The sequence below is a fragment of the Mytilus californianus genome, unplaced genomic scaffold (assembly GCF_021869535.1).
Source record: "Mytilus californianus isolate M0D057914Y unplaced genomic scaffold, xbMytCali1.0.p SCAF_12, whole genome shotgun sequence".
Taxonomy (NCBI): Eukaryota; Metazoa; Mollusca; class Bivalvia; order Mytilida; family Mytilidae; genus Mytilus; species Mytilus californianus.
In genome coordinates, this window is record NW_026262604.1 from 10,093,171 (window position 1) to 10,111,961 (window position 18,791).

General features: G+C 33.1%; 1 protein-coding gene across 1 annotated transcript in view; it reads left to right on the forward strand.

Annotated features, from left to right (window-relative positions):
* The first annotated feature begins 4,058 nt into the window (after positions 1 to 4,058).
* Positions 4,059 to 18,791, forward strand: part of LOC127721338 (macrophage mannose receptor 1-like) — an 88,226-nt gene continuing 73,493 nt past the window's right edge. Inside the window, exons 1-2 of the mRNA XM_052228093.1 lie at positions 4,059 to 4,119; positions 13,804 to 13,865. Of these exons, the coding sequence (XP_052084053.1) occupies positions 13,823 to 13,865 (43 nt within the window). The 5' untranslated portion in view covers positions 4,059 to 4,119; positions 13,804 to 13,822. The remainder of the gene's footprint in view (positions 4,120 to 13,803; positions 13,866 to 18,791) is intronic.

The following is an 18,791-nucleotide window of genomic DNA, read 5'->3' on the forward strand; positions in this document are numbered from 1 at the left end:
GTGCAGACCAATGGCAGAAGTTCTTAAAATTGATCACTTGAACACTTTATTATAAAAATAAGAAGATGTGGTATGATTGCAAAAGAGACAACTCTAGTCTAAATTCAATAAATAAAGATAGTCGGTAAGATAAATTCGTTACATAGTGTGCTAGTGACCTAATACGATATAAACGGGGTCAGTAAATTCCATATGGGGTTCGAGCTCGCTCTCACCCCATATGGAATTTACTGACCCCGTATATATCGTATTAGGTCACTAGCACACTATGTAACGAATTTATCTTACCCCATATGGAATTTACTGACCCCGTATATATCGTATTAGGCCACTAGCACACTATGTAACTAATAATCTTGCTGCAAAATACACATAAATGTTTAATTTGTTTGAAATTCGCACTTTACAGGTACATATGTTTTCTTTTCGCCCGTTTTCTATTTTTTAATTTCTGCACTTTAAGTTTAGTATTTCAAAGTTTGATTAGATATCTAAACTATCAACAGTGGCGGATCATGAAATTTTCATAAGGGGCCCACTGACTGCCATAAGAGGGGGCCCGCTCAAGTCATGCTTCAGTGGTCCCTAAACAATCAACCAAATTTTTCCCACAAAAGGGAATCCGCCTCTGATCAATATCAAATTTTAAAACGAATTTTAGAATTTTAGAATTTTAATTATTTGGTGAAATTTTCAAAACTTCAAAAAAAAATTAAAAATTTGGAATGTTAATTATTTAAAACTTTGAACAAAAAACAAAAAAAAAACTAAAATTTGAAAACTTTTTAGAATTTTTAATTGCTAAGTGTTACACGGACCGAATTTAAATATGGTTCTATTTTATTATTTTGTTTTAAAGTTTTATATAAAAGAAGTTTACTACTGAAATCCATTTTTACAAATTTTTGTTTATTCAGTTTAGTTAAAGAGTTTTCCTTTTATTTCAGTTTTTACAGTTTTTATTTGGTTTGTACTTTTACATTCCTCAATATGCTTAAAATCAACATGTAAAATTGAGAATGGAAACGGGGAATGTGTCAAAGAAACAACAACCCGACCAAAGAGCAGAAAACATGTGCTTCCTTTGCAATACTTTTTACATAAGTAAACCATGTGTAACGTCCTGATGAGTCAAGATTCTTTGATAGTATGAATGCCTCATGTAATAAGAGATTCAAAATTTCTTTATGGGATACATTTGACCTCTGGGCGGTCCTATATAAAGATATATATGTATCCGTAAAAGTAACAGCAGAATTGTAGGTAGAAACTGATTCCACCATAGTGTTAAACAAACTACATGCTACTTTAGGCAGCATTTGATTTTCTGGGGATGGGGCTATGGATTTTTTTCTGAGACAAACTTTGTTTTACACTGAGCCAACTTAACTTGTAATTTTTTCCAGGGCCAATCAAAAACAAATAATTTTTTTCACCATCTATTGAAAACAATTTTTTTTGTCATCTCACTACTGCATAGCATCTTTCACATAGACAGCATGGCTCTTGGTGTAGGTTGGGGGAGAGATTGGTTTCTGCTGTTTTTTAAGTCTTTACCTCAGTTATACAATCCAAGCCATTACATATGGAAATGGTGGACATTTCACCAGCTCCATCAGAATCCAAAACACTTGGTACATGTATGATGGGCTCCAGGAATATCACACGACAGAAAATGGACTTAAAAAACAGCAGAACTTAAATTTCTTATTAAATTAAATTAATGGTCATTTGAAAAAAATCCGATTGCAAATTTATAAATGTTATATATATGAATATTGCATAATAAACAAGTCATTTGGATTAATTTTGGAATACTTTTAGTGCTGTCATCGGTAAATAAATAACAACGGTGATTTTCTAAGCTTTTAACATTATCAGGGACAGATTTAAGCGGAGTCATACCGGACAGGTGCCCACTTAAACTGATAAAGTTGTAGTTGCAAGTATAACACAGAAGAAAAAAAGAACAGAAAAAATATTAACATCATTAAATCCTGAAATATCAGTGGATTCCGTTGGTCTTTGATCCCATGTGCCTTTCCATCATGCTCCAATACCTTGCAGACTGTGGAAGCAACTATAAACTAGCTTGAAAATTTTGAATATGTTCTTTGTTGCAGTTTTAGTTATTTTGTTTTTGTTTGCTTTCCATGCTTTAAATTGAGTTGAGTGAGACATCTAGTCAAGATGAATATCTTTTGTTATCAAAATTAAATGTTTGATTGATAGTTTGCTATGTACATGTATATTTTGTACACCCCTAGTCAGGTATGGCTTAAATGTATATTTTGTACACCCCTAGTCACTGGCAGGTATGGCTTTTGTATATTTTGTACACCCCTAGTCAGGTATGGCTTTTGTATATTTTGTACACCCCTAGTCAGGTTTGACTTTTGTATATTTTGTACACCCCTAGTCAGGTATGTCTTTTGTATATTTTGTACGCCCCTTGTCAGGTATGGCTTTTGTATATTTTGTTCACCCCTAGTCAGGTATGGCTTTTGTATATTTTGTACACCCCTAGTCAGGTTTGGCTTTTGTATATTTTGTACACCTCTAGTCAGGTATGGCTTTTGTATATTTTGTACACCCCTAGTCAGGTATGGCTTTTGTATATTTTGTACACCCCTAGTCAGGTATGGCTTTTGTATATTTTGTACACCCCTAGTCAGGTATGGCTTTTGTATATTTTGTACACCCCTAGTAAGGTATGGCTTTTCAATTCAATTTCATTTTATTAACTTGTAAGGACAGTCATGTAAATATTCGGTGAACCAGTATTTAATTCTGTTTAAAGAATAGGGACCGTCTTCAGCTTACCCTCTGGTATGAAGGTGCCATGGCCGTTGATGTTTGATGTAAGAACCCTTTGGTGATATTTTATCCTCATTGGATTGTGTTCTCTTTGACTTGATATTCACCATTTTTTTTTTATTTCATCGGTCATTTATAATTTTGCCTTAGTGTCGCTGAATAATGAATAGTTTTTAAGTTGAACTTCAAACTAACTACATACATGCAACTTCACATTGAGTATGGTCGAACTCCTAGGTAGATGACTATTGGGTTGCTCAGTGATATTAGATATCATATTATAAATCATAGAAATTTTATACTGATAGTGATACTATATACATTTGATTCAACTATATATGCTATTAAATGATTTAATAATAGAAATAAACGGGTCTCTAAAAACACCGCAAAGGACCTCCTTTGTGCACAAAGGAGGTCCTTTGCGGTGTTTTTAGAGATCGGAAATAAACCTTATGTTCCCCCGTCACTATACACCTTTTTGCTATTTGGAATTCTGTCCCGGCTGACCTGAGAATTTGTCCCGCTTGAACCGTTGACGTCATACAACAATCACTTTTCCATTGTTGCGTCAGATATTTTGTATTATGACGTCAAAATTTTATGGGAACCTTTGTGATGTCCAGTAATGGCTGACAAATTAGCAATGAGGTGTATTCAGTCAGAGTTCTTTCTTCTCTTTCAGTTGGTAAAAATACACGATGTCCAATTTTTTTCATGTTTTAAATTAAGCAACAATTTATTTTTTTTGTCATTTTTTTAAAACAAATTTTTTTTTTTCTCTTCAGTGATGAGTCAAATTATTTTTATCCACATTTTTCAGAAACAAACCATGTTTTCCTCAGCGAAAAAAGATTGTAGATCTAAAATACAAGAAGCATAAGTTATCAGAATAAATTAGTTGTTGCACCTTTTCATTACATTTTGTAACATATGACTGGTGCTGTTGCAGTTATATTATTAAGTTATAAAGTTTGATTTATTGGAAATTGGAATATCTGCAGATTTTTTTTTGTATTCCAGAAAATCCGAACGAGGCTTGGGGTCAAAGGTCAGACAAAAAAATGAAAACTAATGTTTAATTGTATTTCTATCATAGGGTACATTTAAATAGTATATATGCTTTATGTGTATATTTTTCAAAGAAATAACATGATAAAACCCTACAGATACCCCATTTCAAATCGATCCCTGTGACGTCAGGGAAACAACCTTTTGCACAACGCTTAGCATGACGTCACTTTGGATACAAGAAGAAAGCACTTGTACACAAGACAATCACACACTCCAGGTGTCTTTAAAGTAAGTTTTGTAAGACTGCTCGCTATATAGTCAATTCAAATACAAATCAAATGCTTACATTTTTTTTTATATATCACATTCGGTCATAATTTTGTCTTCGTTTTTTTGTTTTCTTCTAGTGTGAACATGTATACTTTTTCCTCTTTATAGAGAACGTATAGGCCTAATTTTTCTCTTTTTGTTAGTCATTTTAGTGAGGGAGACGACTTTTTGATATTGGGGGGTCACGAGAAGTTTTTGCGGATCATTTTCATCTGTTGCTACTCTGACATACGCTTATTTTTTGCAATTGTTTCGGAACTTTCCTGCATTTTTGTAGCAGAATATTAATTTCCATCCGTCTAATGCTAGGTTATCTATTTTCAGCTCATACCAGGCCAGCATATTCATATTAAAAATCTTCCTGTCTATTCCCCCTCCGAGAAAATCAAATGGTCGTCCCCTTAAGGTGCATGAATCAAACAAACGATTGTACTGTACGTATAATTTCACAAAAAAACATGTGAACTGTTCAAAAAAGAGGCGAGGGATACCGAAGGGACATCCAAACTCGTAAGTCGAAAATAAACTGACAACGCCATGGCTAAAAAAGAAAAAGACAACAGACAAACAACAGCTTACTTAACATAGAAAACCAAAGAATGAGCAACACGAACCCCACCAAAAACTGGGGGTGATCTCATGTGCTCCGGAAGGGTAAGCAGATCATGCTCCACATGTGGTATCATCGTGTTGCTCACGAGTCATGTTATCTTCATTTTCGCTAGGTGATATTTTTGGACTATTTGCGGACCAAAGTCTATATAAAAAGATATCATAAGGACATATGAACTGCGGTTCCGCAGCTACATTTTCAGGCTTAATTATGATATACAGACTATATGCGAAGCACCCCTCGAGAGCTGCGGGGGTCCGGGGGTACAGTGATATCCGTGAACTCCCTATAAGGATTGATGGAGATGTATCACTAACTTATATACAAGTTTACAACCCACCACTACGGACAATCCCCACCCCAAAGGCAGTGTTTGGACACCGGGAAGTCTGTTATTATGGTGGAGGAAGCCGAAATAATCGGAGTACTGCAGCTCACAACATTAGACAAATATCATTAGTCAATATTGGGATTTTCAAATAGTTTTAAGTTTAGAGTTTGAGTCAAAATTAGGATAATGGGTTTTAATTGAATTTATAAAATGATTTCTAATATTATTACTGATTTGAATTTTGGCAATGAAGAAAAAAATGTTCCTCGTCAATTAAAATTTTAAAAACTTTACCAACCCAGTAGAAAAATAAAAAGATGAGACCACATAATGTAGAATTTTACAACTATAGTATAGGTCACTGTACGGCCTTCAACAATGAGCAAAGTCCATACCGCATAGCAAGCTATAAAAGGCTCCAAAATGAAAAATGTAACAAAATTTCAAACGAGAAAACTAACGGCCAAGGCCTGATTTAATCTGTGTTAAAAACAATAAAAGAAAAACGTCTTATATTTGTTTTTCGTTCATTTTTTGTCCATAAATTAGGCCGTTAGTTTTCTCGTTTGAATTGTTTTACATTGTCATTTCGGGGCCTTTTATAGCTGACTGTGCGGTATGGGCTTTGCTCACTGTTGAAGGCCGTACGGTGACCTATACAGACCTTCTAAAATTCAAACTGACCACACGCACGATACACGCACGCACGATACACGCACGGTGAATGCACGATACACGCACGGTGAATGCACGATACACGATACACGCACGATGAGCGATGAGCGTTACACGGAGGATTAACGAAAAATGAATGATGAATGATGAACGCACGATACACGCACGATGCACGATGAATGATGAACACACGATACACGCACGATACACGCACGGTGAATGATTCATTGACGAATGAACGATAAGCGCTTAATACACGGTTCTCAAAGCCATTTTATTTGGAATTGCATTTAAGATTGATGTATGATAATGAAAATCTATAAGGGTATTCAAATTTTAGATATATCGCTTTCTGTGTTGATTGGTCGACAGTTTTACTAAACACTCCATGTATTAAATAAATTAATTGTAGTATAGTATTTCCAATATCAATGAGTGTTATCAAATTATAAAACTCATCGATTTTATAATTCTACTTAATATAAATAATTTATAAATTGCTACGTTTTAAAGAGTGGCGATTCCAGCCATTTTTAAAAAAGAGGGTTCTCAACCCAGGATAAAAGGGGTGGTTTTAACCATATGTCCCCATTCAAATGCATTGACCCCCGCCCCCCTTCTTTTTATATGCCTAAATTTGTAACCTTAACTAATTAATTATCATATGTTTACGTTCCGAAATTTAGGAAATATTTGTATGTTTCGAAGTTTAGTATGATGTCCATTATCACTGAACTAAAATTCATTTTTGTTTAGGGACCAGCTGAAAAACGCCTTCGGTGCGGGATTTTCTATCCATTGGTGGCCTTCGACTGTTTTCTCCCTGTACGTCTAAACACTGCTAAGGACTTATAATATGCCACTAAGGACTAGAAAGGACGTGTTACTTGTACTCTGTTTTCATACTATGGTAGAGATAGATAGATTTTTATTACATAAATTCCAATTTTTAAAGAAAAAGAATCACCATTAAATGAGTAGTTGAACAATATTTGGAACGTGCCGGTTTTTCCTTGATATTGCCGAAAATCAGTGATCCGACTGACACGAGCGAACTTACATAACAACTGATTAAACAATCATAATCTCTTTTTTTTTACTTAAGTTACAATGTTCCTTATATTATCAGAATCGTATGAGTTAATTTAGAGCAAAATATATAATTTGTCAGAAAAATCTGATTCATAAAATTAATTAGAAATAGCTAAGAAAATGAAATTTACCAAATAATGAGAAAATTTAAACATTTGTTATACCAAATACTTCATAATATACTTTTGAAACGACTTTTTGTCCTGAATATGCATGAAATTTTTGCCACTGGACGTTTAAACAACCACTGAATAATCAATCAATCAAATTTTGCTCTCAGTAAAAATGAATTAAACAATATAAACCACAATTGTATCCATCACTTGGTGTCTGTTGTTTGTTTGTACAGTAAACATACTGAATCTTTTTATATTCCTTATACAATTTCAAGTATGTAATAAAATTCATACATATTTTCAAACATCCTGGCACTTCAAATTTCTAGGAGGTGAGATTCTCGGGGTTTTACCTGAAACTCTTTGGGAAATGCAATTTTTAATTCCAATTCCAATTCCAAACTGTAAAAGATATCCCAAGGTTTTTTAAAATGCATTTCTAATTTGATAAGGAAATTTGAAGAAAAAAACGATCTCAATGGTAGTTGAAATTATTCAGTGCAATCATTTTGTGTCCGTCGTTGTCTTTCATACATATCAATTGGTGTATCCACTGTTTGCTGTTCGTTATCTGTTGTTTATGGCAGTCAGGCCTCGCGATCGGTCTCCAAATTTAAGCCCCCACTTAGGTAAATTAATGATCATTTATAGGGGGGGGGGGGGGGGCTTTTTTCTCGGGACAAACATTATTTTCCTTCCTTAAAAACAACTTAACAATTTTCTATATTTTTCATTTAATCATAAACCGATGAATATTAAATGATTTTTAAAAAATTAAAAAAATATTTTTATTCTAATATATCTAAATGTCTGGGTTATTTTCTTATCCAAATAATTATTTTTCATTTTTTTTAAAGGAAAAAGTGTTATCAGTTATGGCCCCCTCATTTTAGACATGACATTTTGCTTGATACTGTATGAAGATTATTCGTTGCAACTTTTAGGAAGAAATTACCTACTTTTTTTTAACTAGATGAATATACAACAAAAATACCGTTTTTTCTTCTTATATCAATTTCTTTTCACAAAAATTAAATATTAACAAAGAATTGTTACACAAATGTAGAGCCCAATTTTATAACGAAGATATTCCCAATCTCTTTACCGAAATCCGCATATCTTTATCTTTTGAAACAAAAAAGTTAAAGATGTCTGTTCAAAGGACAAAAATGTCCAAGAAACCGAAATGTTATAAGTAAAATTTTTTAATGTCGAATAATTCAAACCCATTTGTCTTTTAAATTTAGCACAAGAAGATATAATTTTTATTACATATACAAATTGATTTTGTAAAAATTAGCTTGTATATATGTGAACTTTTGTAAAAAAAAATCACTGTGGTTCTAAAACTGTATCACATGCCCATAATTGTCCTAAAGCTAAACGTCATCGTCAGATTATGAGGGTCTGAATAGGGATTCATTATTTCTGTATTCTATCATTTTAGGCAATTTTTTCTAATCGTTATACCTTTTGTCGATCATTTTTTATTCCATATATTCTAGTACCTCATCATTTTCTTTTCTATAAATTTGTCTGATTATTTTTTGTATTCTTTATTTTTTGGTCAATAATTTTCTATTCTATAAACCCCCATCCACACCCTCATGTATAATGGAAGACGATAAACATTTTAGTATACATACCACCCGTTGTCACTTTCACCTGACATACAAACCACAAATTGTTATTTTTACCTGGACACGGGACTTATATAATTACGTAATAATAACGGATATAGTAAATTCAGTAGAATATAACCTGTATCAACGCACTGGCTTGTTAAATGAATATTGCTCTGGCAACTGTTTATCATATTTTATGTTATTTTAAAATTGAGAATGGGAATGATGAATATGTCAAAGAGACAACAACCCGAAAAGAGCAGATGACAGCCGAAGGCCACCATATTTGATAAGGTTTTAGTTTCTAATGAGACAGTAACCATCGTATTTTCAGAAAATCTCTAAACGGATAATAAGAGTTTAGCGACCTTGACTGGCTATACAGCCCAAGCACGGTCGGTCTCTAAAAGTTGCCGAATTTAAGAGCCTATATCAAGAGATAGGCTTTACCTAGCTTTAGGTGTTTAAAAAATATCCATTTAAGAACCAAATGTGGCTTCTTTATATTTATACCAAAATTGAGTTCAAGGCAGTATTTTGTCGAAGAGAACAATTACACAAAGTGCAACATGCGAGAAGAGGTTTCATTTCCCTTATTTATTTTTTATTGAAGTGAGTAATCTTTTGAGATTACTTCACGGAAATATATTTTAAATGAAAAGGTACAACTGGATGCATCCCTAAAAAACAAATTTAAATATATATATATTACCTGAAGATCTGTAAAAGCAGTGAAAGCGCTAGTAAAAGTGATGAATTGAAACCGTTATTATCTTTTATTATTTTTCTTATATGTTACCAGCTTACGAATTCTACTTAACTTTTACTTTAAAGTAAGTTACCTGACATCTAGAATAAGAGGTTTAAGCATACTCCGCGCTGGTCAACCTTCTGAGTTGTGGGTAAAATTCAATATACATGTAGGACTGTGAAACGGGAAATATACGAAAGATTTGTTTTTACGTACGATGAAGTGTCATTCCCTCAATACATACGGGTCCACCGTGAAACTATTCTTATGATTATATAACGGTAAATGATGATCTCATTAGAGGAACAAATTAAGTAAAGATACATGTTGAAGCAAGAATAATTTCCACATGCAAAACATCAAATAGGACGATCTCTAAATTAGTACGCGGCAACTTTAACTATTACATTCATAGACAATAACACTAGTAAATGCTTTATATACTGACATTGAAACAAATATACTGCTCATAATAATTGCACATCTGTAGACTTTAATCTAGGTATCCCGCGTTATATAAACCATCGCAAACCATCGAACAGCTCATCGCACTTCGGCGCAGACCAGCGCACTTCACGCGTGGCCATCAAACTTTATGATCTCCATTGCACCTCCGAGTCATACACACATATATATTCCGATTTTCTAATAATGGTTTTTATTATTTTAATTCCCGTAGGTATTGCCCAAAGAAATAGGGTTTATTTAAGGGTTTACACATCTTCATAGCTAAAATATTTTAATACTTATATCACGAACAGATATCTATGACAAACATTTCTTAAATTGTCAGTATATAAATTTAGATTTTTTTTTAAGAAACGTAGGTTTCAGCTACAGCAGACTAAATTGGCTTTTGATGGATTGAAGGCTTATGTAAAAATAAGAAAATGTGGTATAATTGCTAGTGAGTCAACTATTCAAGAAAGTTCAAATCAAGAGGAATGCTAGCAGTTATATCTATACGACCTTCAATAATGAAAAATTACGGGAACTGTAAAGTCGGTTATTAAAGGCCCCGCCCCGACATGAAAAAAATATGAAACAATTCAATTGAGCAAACTAACGGCCTTCTTTATTTCAAAGCTACATGTATCTTGCCACAAAAAAAAGCCCAAATACATGTATATAACAGAATTGATGTTACGAAAACCACTGAACTACGTGCTTTTGACTTTGGACAAACACATAAATACACAGAATATTGTGAATGTGTATAGGCCCTTTATTGGTCATATAGCTCTACACTCCTATCTATTTTATACATTCTTTGGCTTTAAAATATTTAGCATTAGGCGTTCCTAGTGAAAGTAAATCCAGAAAAGCGTTATAGATGCATGAAATTTATAAAGTGTTGTTTTGTGAGCGGATCAAAACGTAGGGATCGATGTTAATGCCTGTTTTATATGTGCAATAATATCGGCCTTCTAACTTTAGTGAAACTCTGCAGTTGTTCAGTGACGGATCCAGGGGGAGGGTTCAGGGGGTTGGAACCCCCCTTTTTTTGGACGATCAATGCATTTGAATGGGGACATATAGTTGGAACCCCCCCCCCCCCCCCCCCCCCCCTTTTTGCCCTGGGTTGGAACTCCCCTTTTTAAAATGGCTGGATCCGCCCCTGTTGTTTCATGTATTTGATATGCAAATTATCACAAAACTAAAAGGATAAGATGGATGAATTAATAGTTGATCGTTTAACGTCCAGTGGCATATATTATAGATTCATTATTAGGGGGAGTACAATAATTATGATATAGTGATGAACATTGGCAATCATACCACAACTTTCTTTTTTATAAGAACGTACATGTGTAGATTTTCGTCCTTTACTGTAAACGACAGTGTCCCTGGGAGTCAAAGCCGAAATCAAACTTGTGCAAATTTCTGAAACATACATTTCATTATTTAACCCAATGTAAAGCAAAACAAATGATACCGTTTTGAGCTATAAAACCAAGGCAACCCTTTATACTAGTCAAAAGTTGCTGGATCGTGATAGATGCATACGAAACTTCAAGTAATTGTTTGTATTTTTCAATCTTTTATATCCGAGAAAGATGAACACAAAATCTATCGGATAAAAACTACCGATTTTTCTATAAGATAAAATTTATCCTTATTGGAGTCAAATTTGTCATATGGATTCATAAAGGACAAAAAAATGTCCTCAGTAACGGAACAAAAAATACCCCCATGGTAAAATAATCCGTCATTCTTTAATACAAAGTACTATTGTGAATTATATTTTCGGATATTAATCTTTTAGACATACATTAAAAACGGTGTCCTTGATATGCAACCATGAACACAATGAAAAGTGAATCTGTGAAAGTGTTCCATGTTTATTCCATTTAAATAAAGACTTGTTATGATAATACAATATATTTAACTATTTTATCAAAAAATTTGAATAAAAAAGAATATCTTAAACTCGTAAACACAATTTCAAGTTTAAAAAGTTCCTCAATTTAAAATCCCTCTTAAGGAATACGGGATATATTTGCGTGATCTTATACTTGTTTAATTAAAAAAATGCCTTCAAATACATATGTTTATTTGTATTCAATTTTCCACAAAACATATTTAGTTTATTTTAAATGAAAATAAAGAACAGAGAATAAAAACACTGTTGAAGAGAAAATACATATTCGTGTTAAATTCGCCTCAGTTTAATTTGTTAATTCAAGTTTGACATCTAAAATCTTAATCCGCAATCCACATTTACCCGACAATCTTGTATATTGTATTTTCTCAATGGAATAACCTTACCTGCACGTGACCATCAGAAACGAAGACAAAAATTATATTTGTAATGGTATTTATCAAAACTTAAATGTTTAAATATTTAGTAGATTATATGAATTTGCCAAATAAGCGAAGAATTATAATCTTGCATTGTTCAACATTGGAAAAATGACTCAAGTTGAACATTAATCATGTTAATACTGATTCAATATTTTATTAGTCTCACCACATACAAACATAAAATGAGAATCACAGAAATAAACATAAAACATTAAAACATTTGCATTGTATGTACCAATCTTAAAAAGAATAATGAGAGACTTTTAAGACACAATATATTTACTCATTTACATTTAAAATTTAGTGTCCACCTGTACTATATGAAAATAAAACATTTTTTCTTTGAGAACTAGGAAATAAAATGCCGTTTCTTTTCAATGAAATATTGTTGATGTTTTTGGCAACTATAGCAGCAACATTGCCGTTATTAAATAAAAATATAAATGTTTCGCTATCTGATAATTAAAGGTTAAAATGTTCATTAAAATGTTTAGCTTAATGTATCATAATTTGTCTTAAATCTACATATAATGGGCATTTTAAAATGACATGAAGTTCATCTTCAATAGTAGAGCTACAACACATGTCATCTCGTGGACTTCTTTTCTTTCATACTTTCCAGTTTCTATTTTTAGTGGAGCTACCCCACATCTAAATTTTGCAAAAGCACTGTTGTTTTTAATTGGCGGAATATTTTTTAACAAATAACAGTTGGCCAACAGTATATTTTTAAGCCCATTTCGCTCAGTTGAATAGAAATTCCAATTTTAACTGTTCTGTCGTAGAAATGTCATCATGTTATTGTTTGTACGTAGAACATGTATCATTATATTAAAATGTGTCAGTCCCAGCCAAGATTCACTGAATAACCACGAAATGTTTACAGATGATAAATAAATTTTACACAAAAATTCATGAATCTGTATGAACGTTATGTACGATGAAGTTAATTAAGTGTTCACAAGAAAGTAAGTATGAATATAAATTTTATTTATAGTCGGAACAAATATATACACTTTAACCGTGAGATAAAATATAAGCTTTGATGAGCTCTATAACCGACTATCATATAAAAACCGCAATGAATGAACGTTACCAGATTAGAGATGAACGTTTGACAAATGCACATTATCTGATGTACACAGTTATACACGATTGACGAACGCACGATACACGGTTAAGAATGAATGATTAATGAACGCACGATACACGCACGATACACGCACCATACACGATTAAGAATACACGATGCACGCACGTTACACGGAAAATACACGGAACGATGAATGATGAGCGCACGATTGGTACACGCACGATACACGCACGCAACACGCACGATACACGATGAACGCACGGAATAATGGTCAGTTTGAATTTTAGAAGGTCTGTAGTTGTTAATTTCTGTGTCATTTGGTCTCTTGTGGAGAGTTGTCTCATTTTTTTATATAGTAGCTGCAATTATTTAGACCACAAACGGATTGAAGTGCCACCCGCTTTTCCCGTCGAGGAAATACAAACACGCTCAAAATACTGTAACGCTGTCACACATACTCCATGAAACGTGAATTTTATGTACAAATATACAACTTGTACAAATCATTTTAATTTTTTAAAGTACATCCCTTATCTTGCAGCGATAGAACAAGACTCACGATGCTGACGTTTGTGGCACTTTTTGTCGTATTTGGATCTGGAGGTTAGTATTAATATAATACTGTGCACTGTTTTAGTTTTAAGGATGTTCGCTACTTTTTTCTTTAACTGTTAATAGACTGTTATAATTTGAAAGTATAAAAACAACAGATTTTAAAAAGCAGACAAAAATGAAAGTGTCCTTGTTTTTGAGATATATATATATATAAGCCATTGAAAATTTGGCGGGAAATGAATCTCTAGATTTTTCATACATTTAACATTTTTGTATTTTTTTTTATTTTCTAAAACTGAAAAATGACAAGGAGTTTATAATATTTTGAAATATACCTTTTAAAAAATATAAGTTTTAAAACTATTTAAAAAAGTATTGGTTAGCGCGCAATTTTTTTAATGGCACAACATGGATAAAACCAGAGGATTCAGAATATCTGACAAAATGTTAAAAACAAAACTGGGAACATCCTTACATGTACCATCAATACTATCAGAGGCTGAGCTATTAAAAGGGAGCCTTTACTAGATCGATTTTATTGAACTTTAACATTATTAATTTATGTAGGATTATTTTAAAATACACTAAAGTCAATTTAAAGAGAAAACCAACAGCCTAAATTTATAACAAAACATTTTACGAAAAATAAATATGACAGACATGATCTAACGACAACCACTGAAAACCAGACTCCTGAATGTGTAGATTTTAAAACTAGGTGATAGAATAGAGCTAATCATGCGAGATCCTCATGGATAATCAAGGTCGCTAAACATCCCGGCTTGGAGTAGATTTTGGTAGTATTTCTGCAGAGTTTATTTATGTAAATTGGATACATTGTCAATTGGGTTTTATATAAAAAAAAATCAGTCTTTAAAATGCTATCAAAATGTAAGAATCTTAACTCATTTTACCTCTCATTACACCACATATTAATTTGCAGTTACAAGACTTAGTGTAACATTACTTTCTTAACCCCCTACATTTTACTATATTCAGTCATATAAATCTTGGATTGAGACTTGAGAAGAAAAATGTTACTTCAAAATTGCATTCACTATTTGTGAATGATACACAAAAGCACAATACAAGAACACAAATTTCGCTATCCCTTTGAAATTGGAATTTGATAAAGAAGAAATAACATGTTCTATATTTATCATATATATGTGTAGTTTCAGTTTCAACTATTGTTCTAAATTTAGATTTTATTTTCCCAAAAATTTGCGGACTGAATAGAAGACACCTGTTTATTTTCTGCACCTTGTGGATAAAGTTGAACACTGAGAGTTGAATGACATAGACTAGTTTTTAGTTATTCCGAGATAAAAGTTAGAGTGCTTAATGCTTAGTTTCTGTGTAATGTTTTGTGGACTGAATCTGATGGCATTTTTTGTATGTTAATTGTCTTTGCTCTTTGGCTTGTAAATGTTGCACTAGTGGTCGAATTATCCCCCCTTTTTATTTATATATAAATCATGTCCTATTATTTCAATTGCATAAAAAAGAACACGTCAACGTTTTTTTTAGTTAAAAACACAAGTTCAATTGTGGGGTCATTTCTGCTTTGATTTTAATCAATTTGGTACAAATAGAAGCAGAATTGTCACTTGTTTATTTGTTTATTTGGTTATAATTTAGTTGATAGGCGTTTTTACTTTCTTTTGATATAAATGCAAGTTGTATTGTTTACCCTCTCCTGCGTGTCTAATTTAAAACAAAAACAGTGGCAATAGAGTCACATGAGCTAGTCAGGCTAACTAGCAATAGGATACTCATATTTCTGATTGGAGTCATTCAAATAATTTCTTTGAAGTTTTGAGACAGCATAGGCATACATGTTTGGATTCGTAATAGACCGCACGAAGTCATTTCTCTTTCATGTGTACATTTTTCCTTTCTTAGAGAAAGGGAGATAACTCGCGTAACTAACGACGGACGTTTTTTATCCCGAATTCCGGTAGAGGCGAGCAATTACGTGTACCTCGCCTTAATTAGTGATGATAATGATAGTGATCACGGTTTTTCATTCGTATTTTAGAATTCAAATTATATTTTTTGAAAAATGAGCTTCCACAATAGAGGGGTTTAGCCATAGAAGTTAAGAATATATCTCTGGTATAGCAGGGCTGCCAAGTCTCACGCATTGTCATGCTTATTTGGCGGCATTTTTCTTTGATCTATTGTTTTTTCTCTTTGATCTTTACGATTTTGGCCAAATCTCACGCATTTGCATTATTAAAAGTTGGCAGAACTGGTATAGAATGGGGATCTCAATCCCTTTGGTGGAATTCAACAATTTATTACATGAGGTAGAATGGGCATTAAACCCTGGGCTGATATGCATAAAACCACTTAAGGTAAGATATACCGGTATAATACTAATACTAATTTATCGTAGGACATGTAGAAAAATCCGTCCGTTCGGAACAAATCTTAACTAAAGTAGCTTTATGCATACGGGCCCTGGGCTATACCCTTAGGCGCAATGCTTATGTCTTGACATAGAAATCAAGTATTATAGTTTATTGTTTTATTGTCTCCATTTGTCGAATGGGGGTTTAAAGATTAAACGAATAACTAAAACACTCGACCACCTTGACTGAAACCGAAAGCTGAATTTTTTAGTAAAGTCTAGGTGGCCGAGTGGTCTAGAGCATTGGACACAGTGCAGGCGGTGTTGTCACGATATCCCAATAGCATGAGTTCGAATTCCGGCGAGGGAAGAACAAAAATTTGCTTCCGCAAATTTGCAGATTTAACATTGTTGTGCTGATATTTAGAGTAATTATATATATATGTAGGACTCTAAAGTGCGATGATACTCTAAAGTGCGAGGGTCATGCTAAAGTGCGATGGTATACGCTAAAGTGCGATGGAGGCAAACGCTAAACTGCAATGGTATGACATGCTAAAGAGCGATGGTATAACACGCTAAAGTGCAATAGTAAAGCACGCTAAAATGCGATGGTGTAACAGGAATGGGGTTCAGGCAATGGTTTTCGTTTGTTGCTGTGTTCCTATTATTGTAGTTTTTCGTTTATTATTATATAGATATAGGAAGATGTGGTATGTTTGTCAATCAAGCCGTTGTCTTTCTCTTTTGATTTGTTTTACACTAGTCATTGTGTTGCCCTATGTATATATAGACTGCTAATCTATGCGGTATAGGCTAAAGGCTGTAGTTATTAGTTGCATATATCAACGACATTTGGTCTTGGGTGGATATATGTCTCATTTTTTTATTTAAAGTACGATAGTTGTCAAAAAAGTGTAATGTTTACATTGCAGTTGCTAGTGTTTACTTTATGAACCTGTCTCAAGCCAAACACATGTAATTCAGTGGTAGCGTTTGTTGTTGTATTTCATATTTGTTTTCCGTTTATTGTTTTGTTTATAAATCAGGTTTGACACTGGTCGTTTTGTGGCCCTTTGATCTTTTCAGAATAGTATGCGGTGTTAGCCAATGCTCCGCATTAAAGGCCATGCGGTAACCTATAGTTGCTTACGTTAATGACATTTGGTCTATTTGGTCGTTATGTTACTGTCTAGTTGACGTATATTCATATCTTTAAAAGTAATAACGAACCATGTTGTTAAAAAATGTTTTATAGAATGATTGCATTAGAAAGTAAAAAAGAAGACTTTTTTTCATGCAAGTTCATTACATCTGATTACAAACATAGAAGGAGCTGCTAAATTAAATGTGGACGAATTTAATTCCTCAACATCCAAGTGAGCCATCTCCAAAATCTCCTTTTCCTCTTAAGTTAATTTATATTTTGTAACCTTAACACAAATAGTAGAAATACTAAAATTATTTCAGCATAAAGGATCAAATGATCATGCGTATGATTGTCCTGTATATGCATGTGATATTTATCACTGTACGTTCAACAAGCAAAAATAAGTTTATATTATTTTATTAATTAATTTTACCGAACAACTGGAAAATATGGTTTTCAAAGTCTTTCATACACAGCGTCGCTTTTAAAGTAATCTGCTTTTTCATTTTTGTTGATTTCCATTGTTGTCGTTAAAACGCACTTTAGCGTATTGAGGCATCGGACTTTATCGTGTTCCATTTAATAGCACATACCATCATACTTTAGCAATAGCGACTGCGTGTCAAACAATCGCACTTTAGCGTAGACCATCGCACTTTAGCGTGACCATCGCGTTTTAGCGTCCCCATCGCACTTTAGAATCCTACATATATAAACAAGTCTTTATTATCATCCAAGTCAAAATTTATAAAATTTATAAAAGTAAACCATTATAGGTCACAGTACGGTCTTCAACACGGAGTTTAAAAGCTTATTAACAATAGAACGTGATTAAAACGTTCAGTTGATTTTTTCAGAGTTATCTCCCTGTAGTGTTATGTACCACCTTATTTCAGTCGCGGGTGTGTTCTAGTTGTGTATATAAAAACGAGCTATTTTGACATACTTCAATTTCGAAGGGGGTCTCCGTTGTCGAGTGGTCTAAATAGTCGAACTACTTTATCACTAGCCAGTCAACACTGAGTTCTGAGTTCGAATCCTGTACGGGGTAGGTGCACTCGACTCCAATCTTTATTAACTAGGATTGTTAGTTTTCCTACCGAAGGTCGGTGGTTCTCTCCGGGCACTCCGGCTTCCGCCGCCAATATAAACTGACCGCCACGATAACATAATAGTGTTGAAAGAGGCGTTAAACACCAATCAATCGATCAATTTCGATGATTATAAAACACAATTTAAAAACATAGGTGCTATATAAACGAGTAATACTTAGAACTTAATACAGAAATTGAAACAAAATGTGATGTCAAAAATCGAAAAACGAAAACACTTCCGTTATTCATTTTTTGTTTTAAGATATCAAAAATGAAAAACGAAATCACTTGTTTTTCGAATTGGTTTTTGAGAAATAAAAAATGAAAAACGAAAATACACTTTAAAACGAAACAAATAGACGCAAATATACACG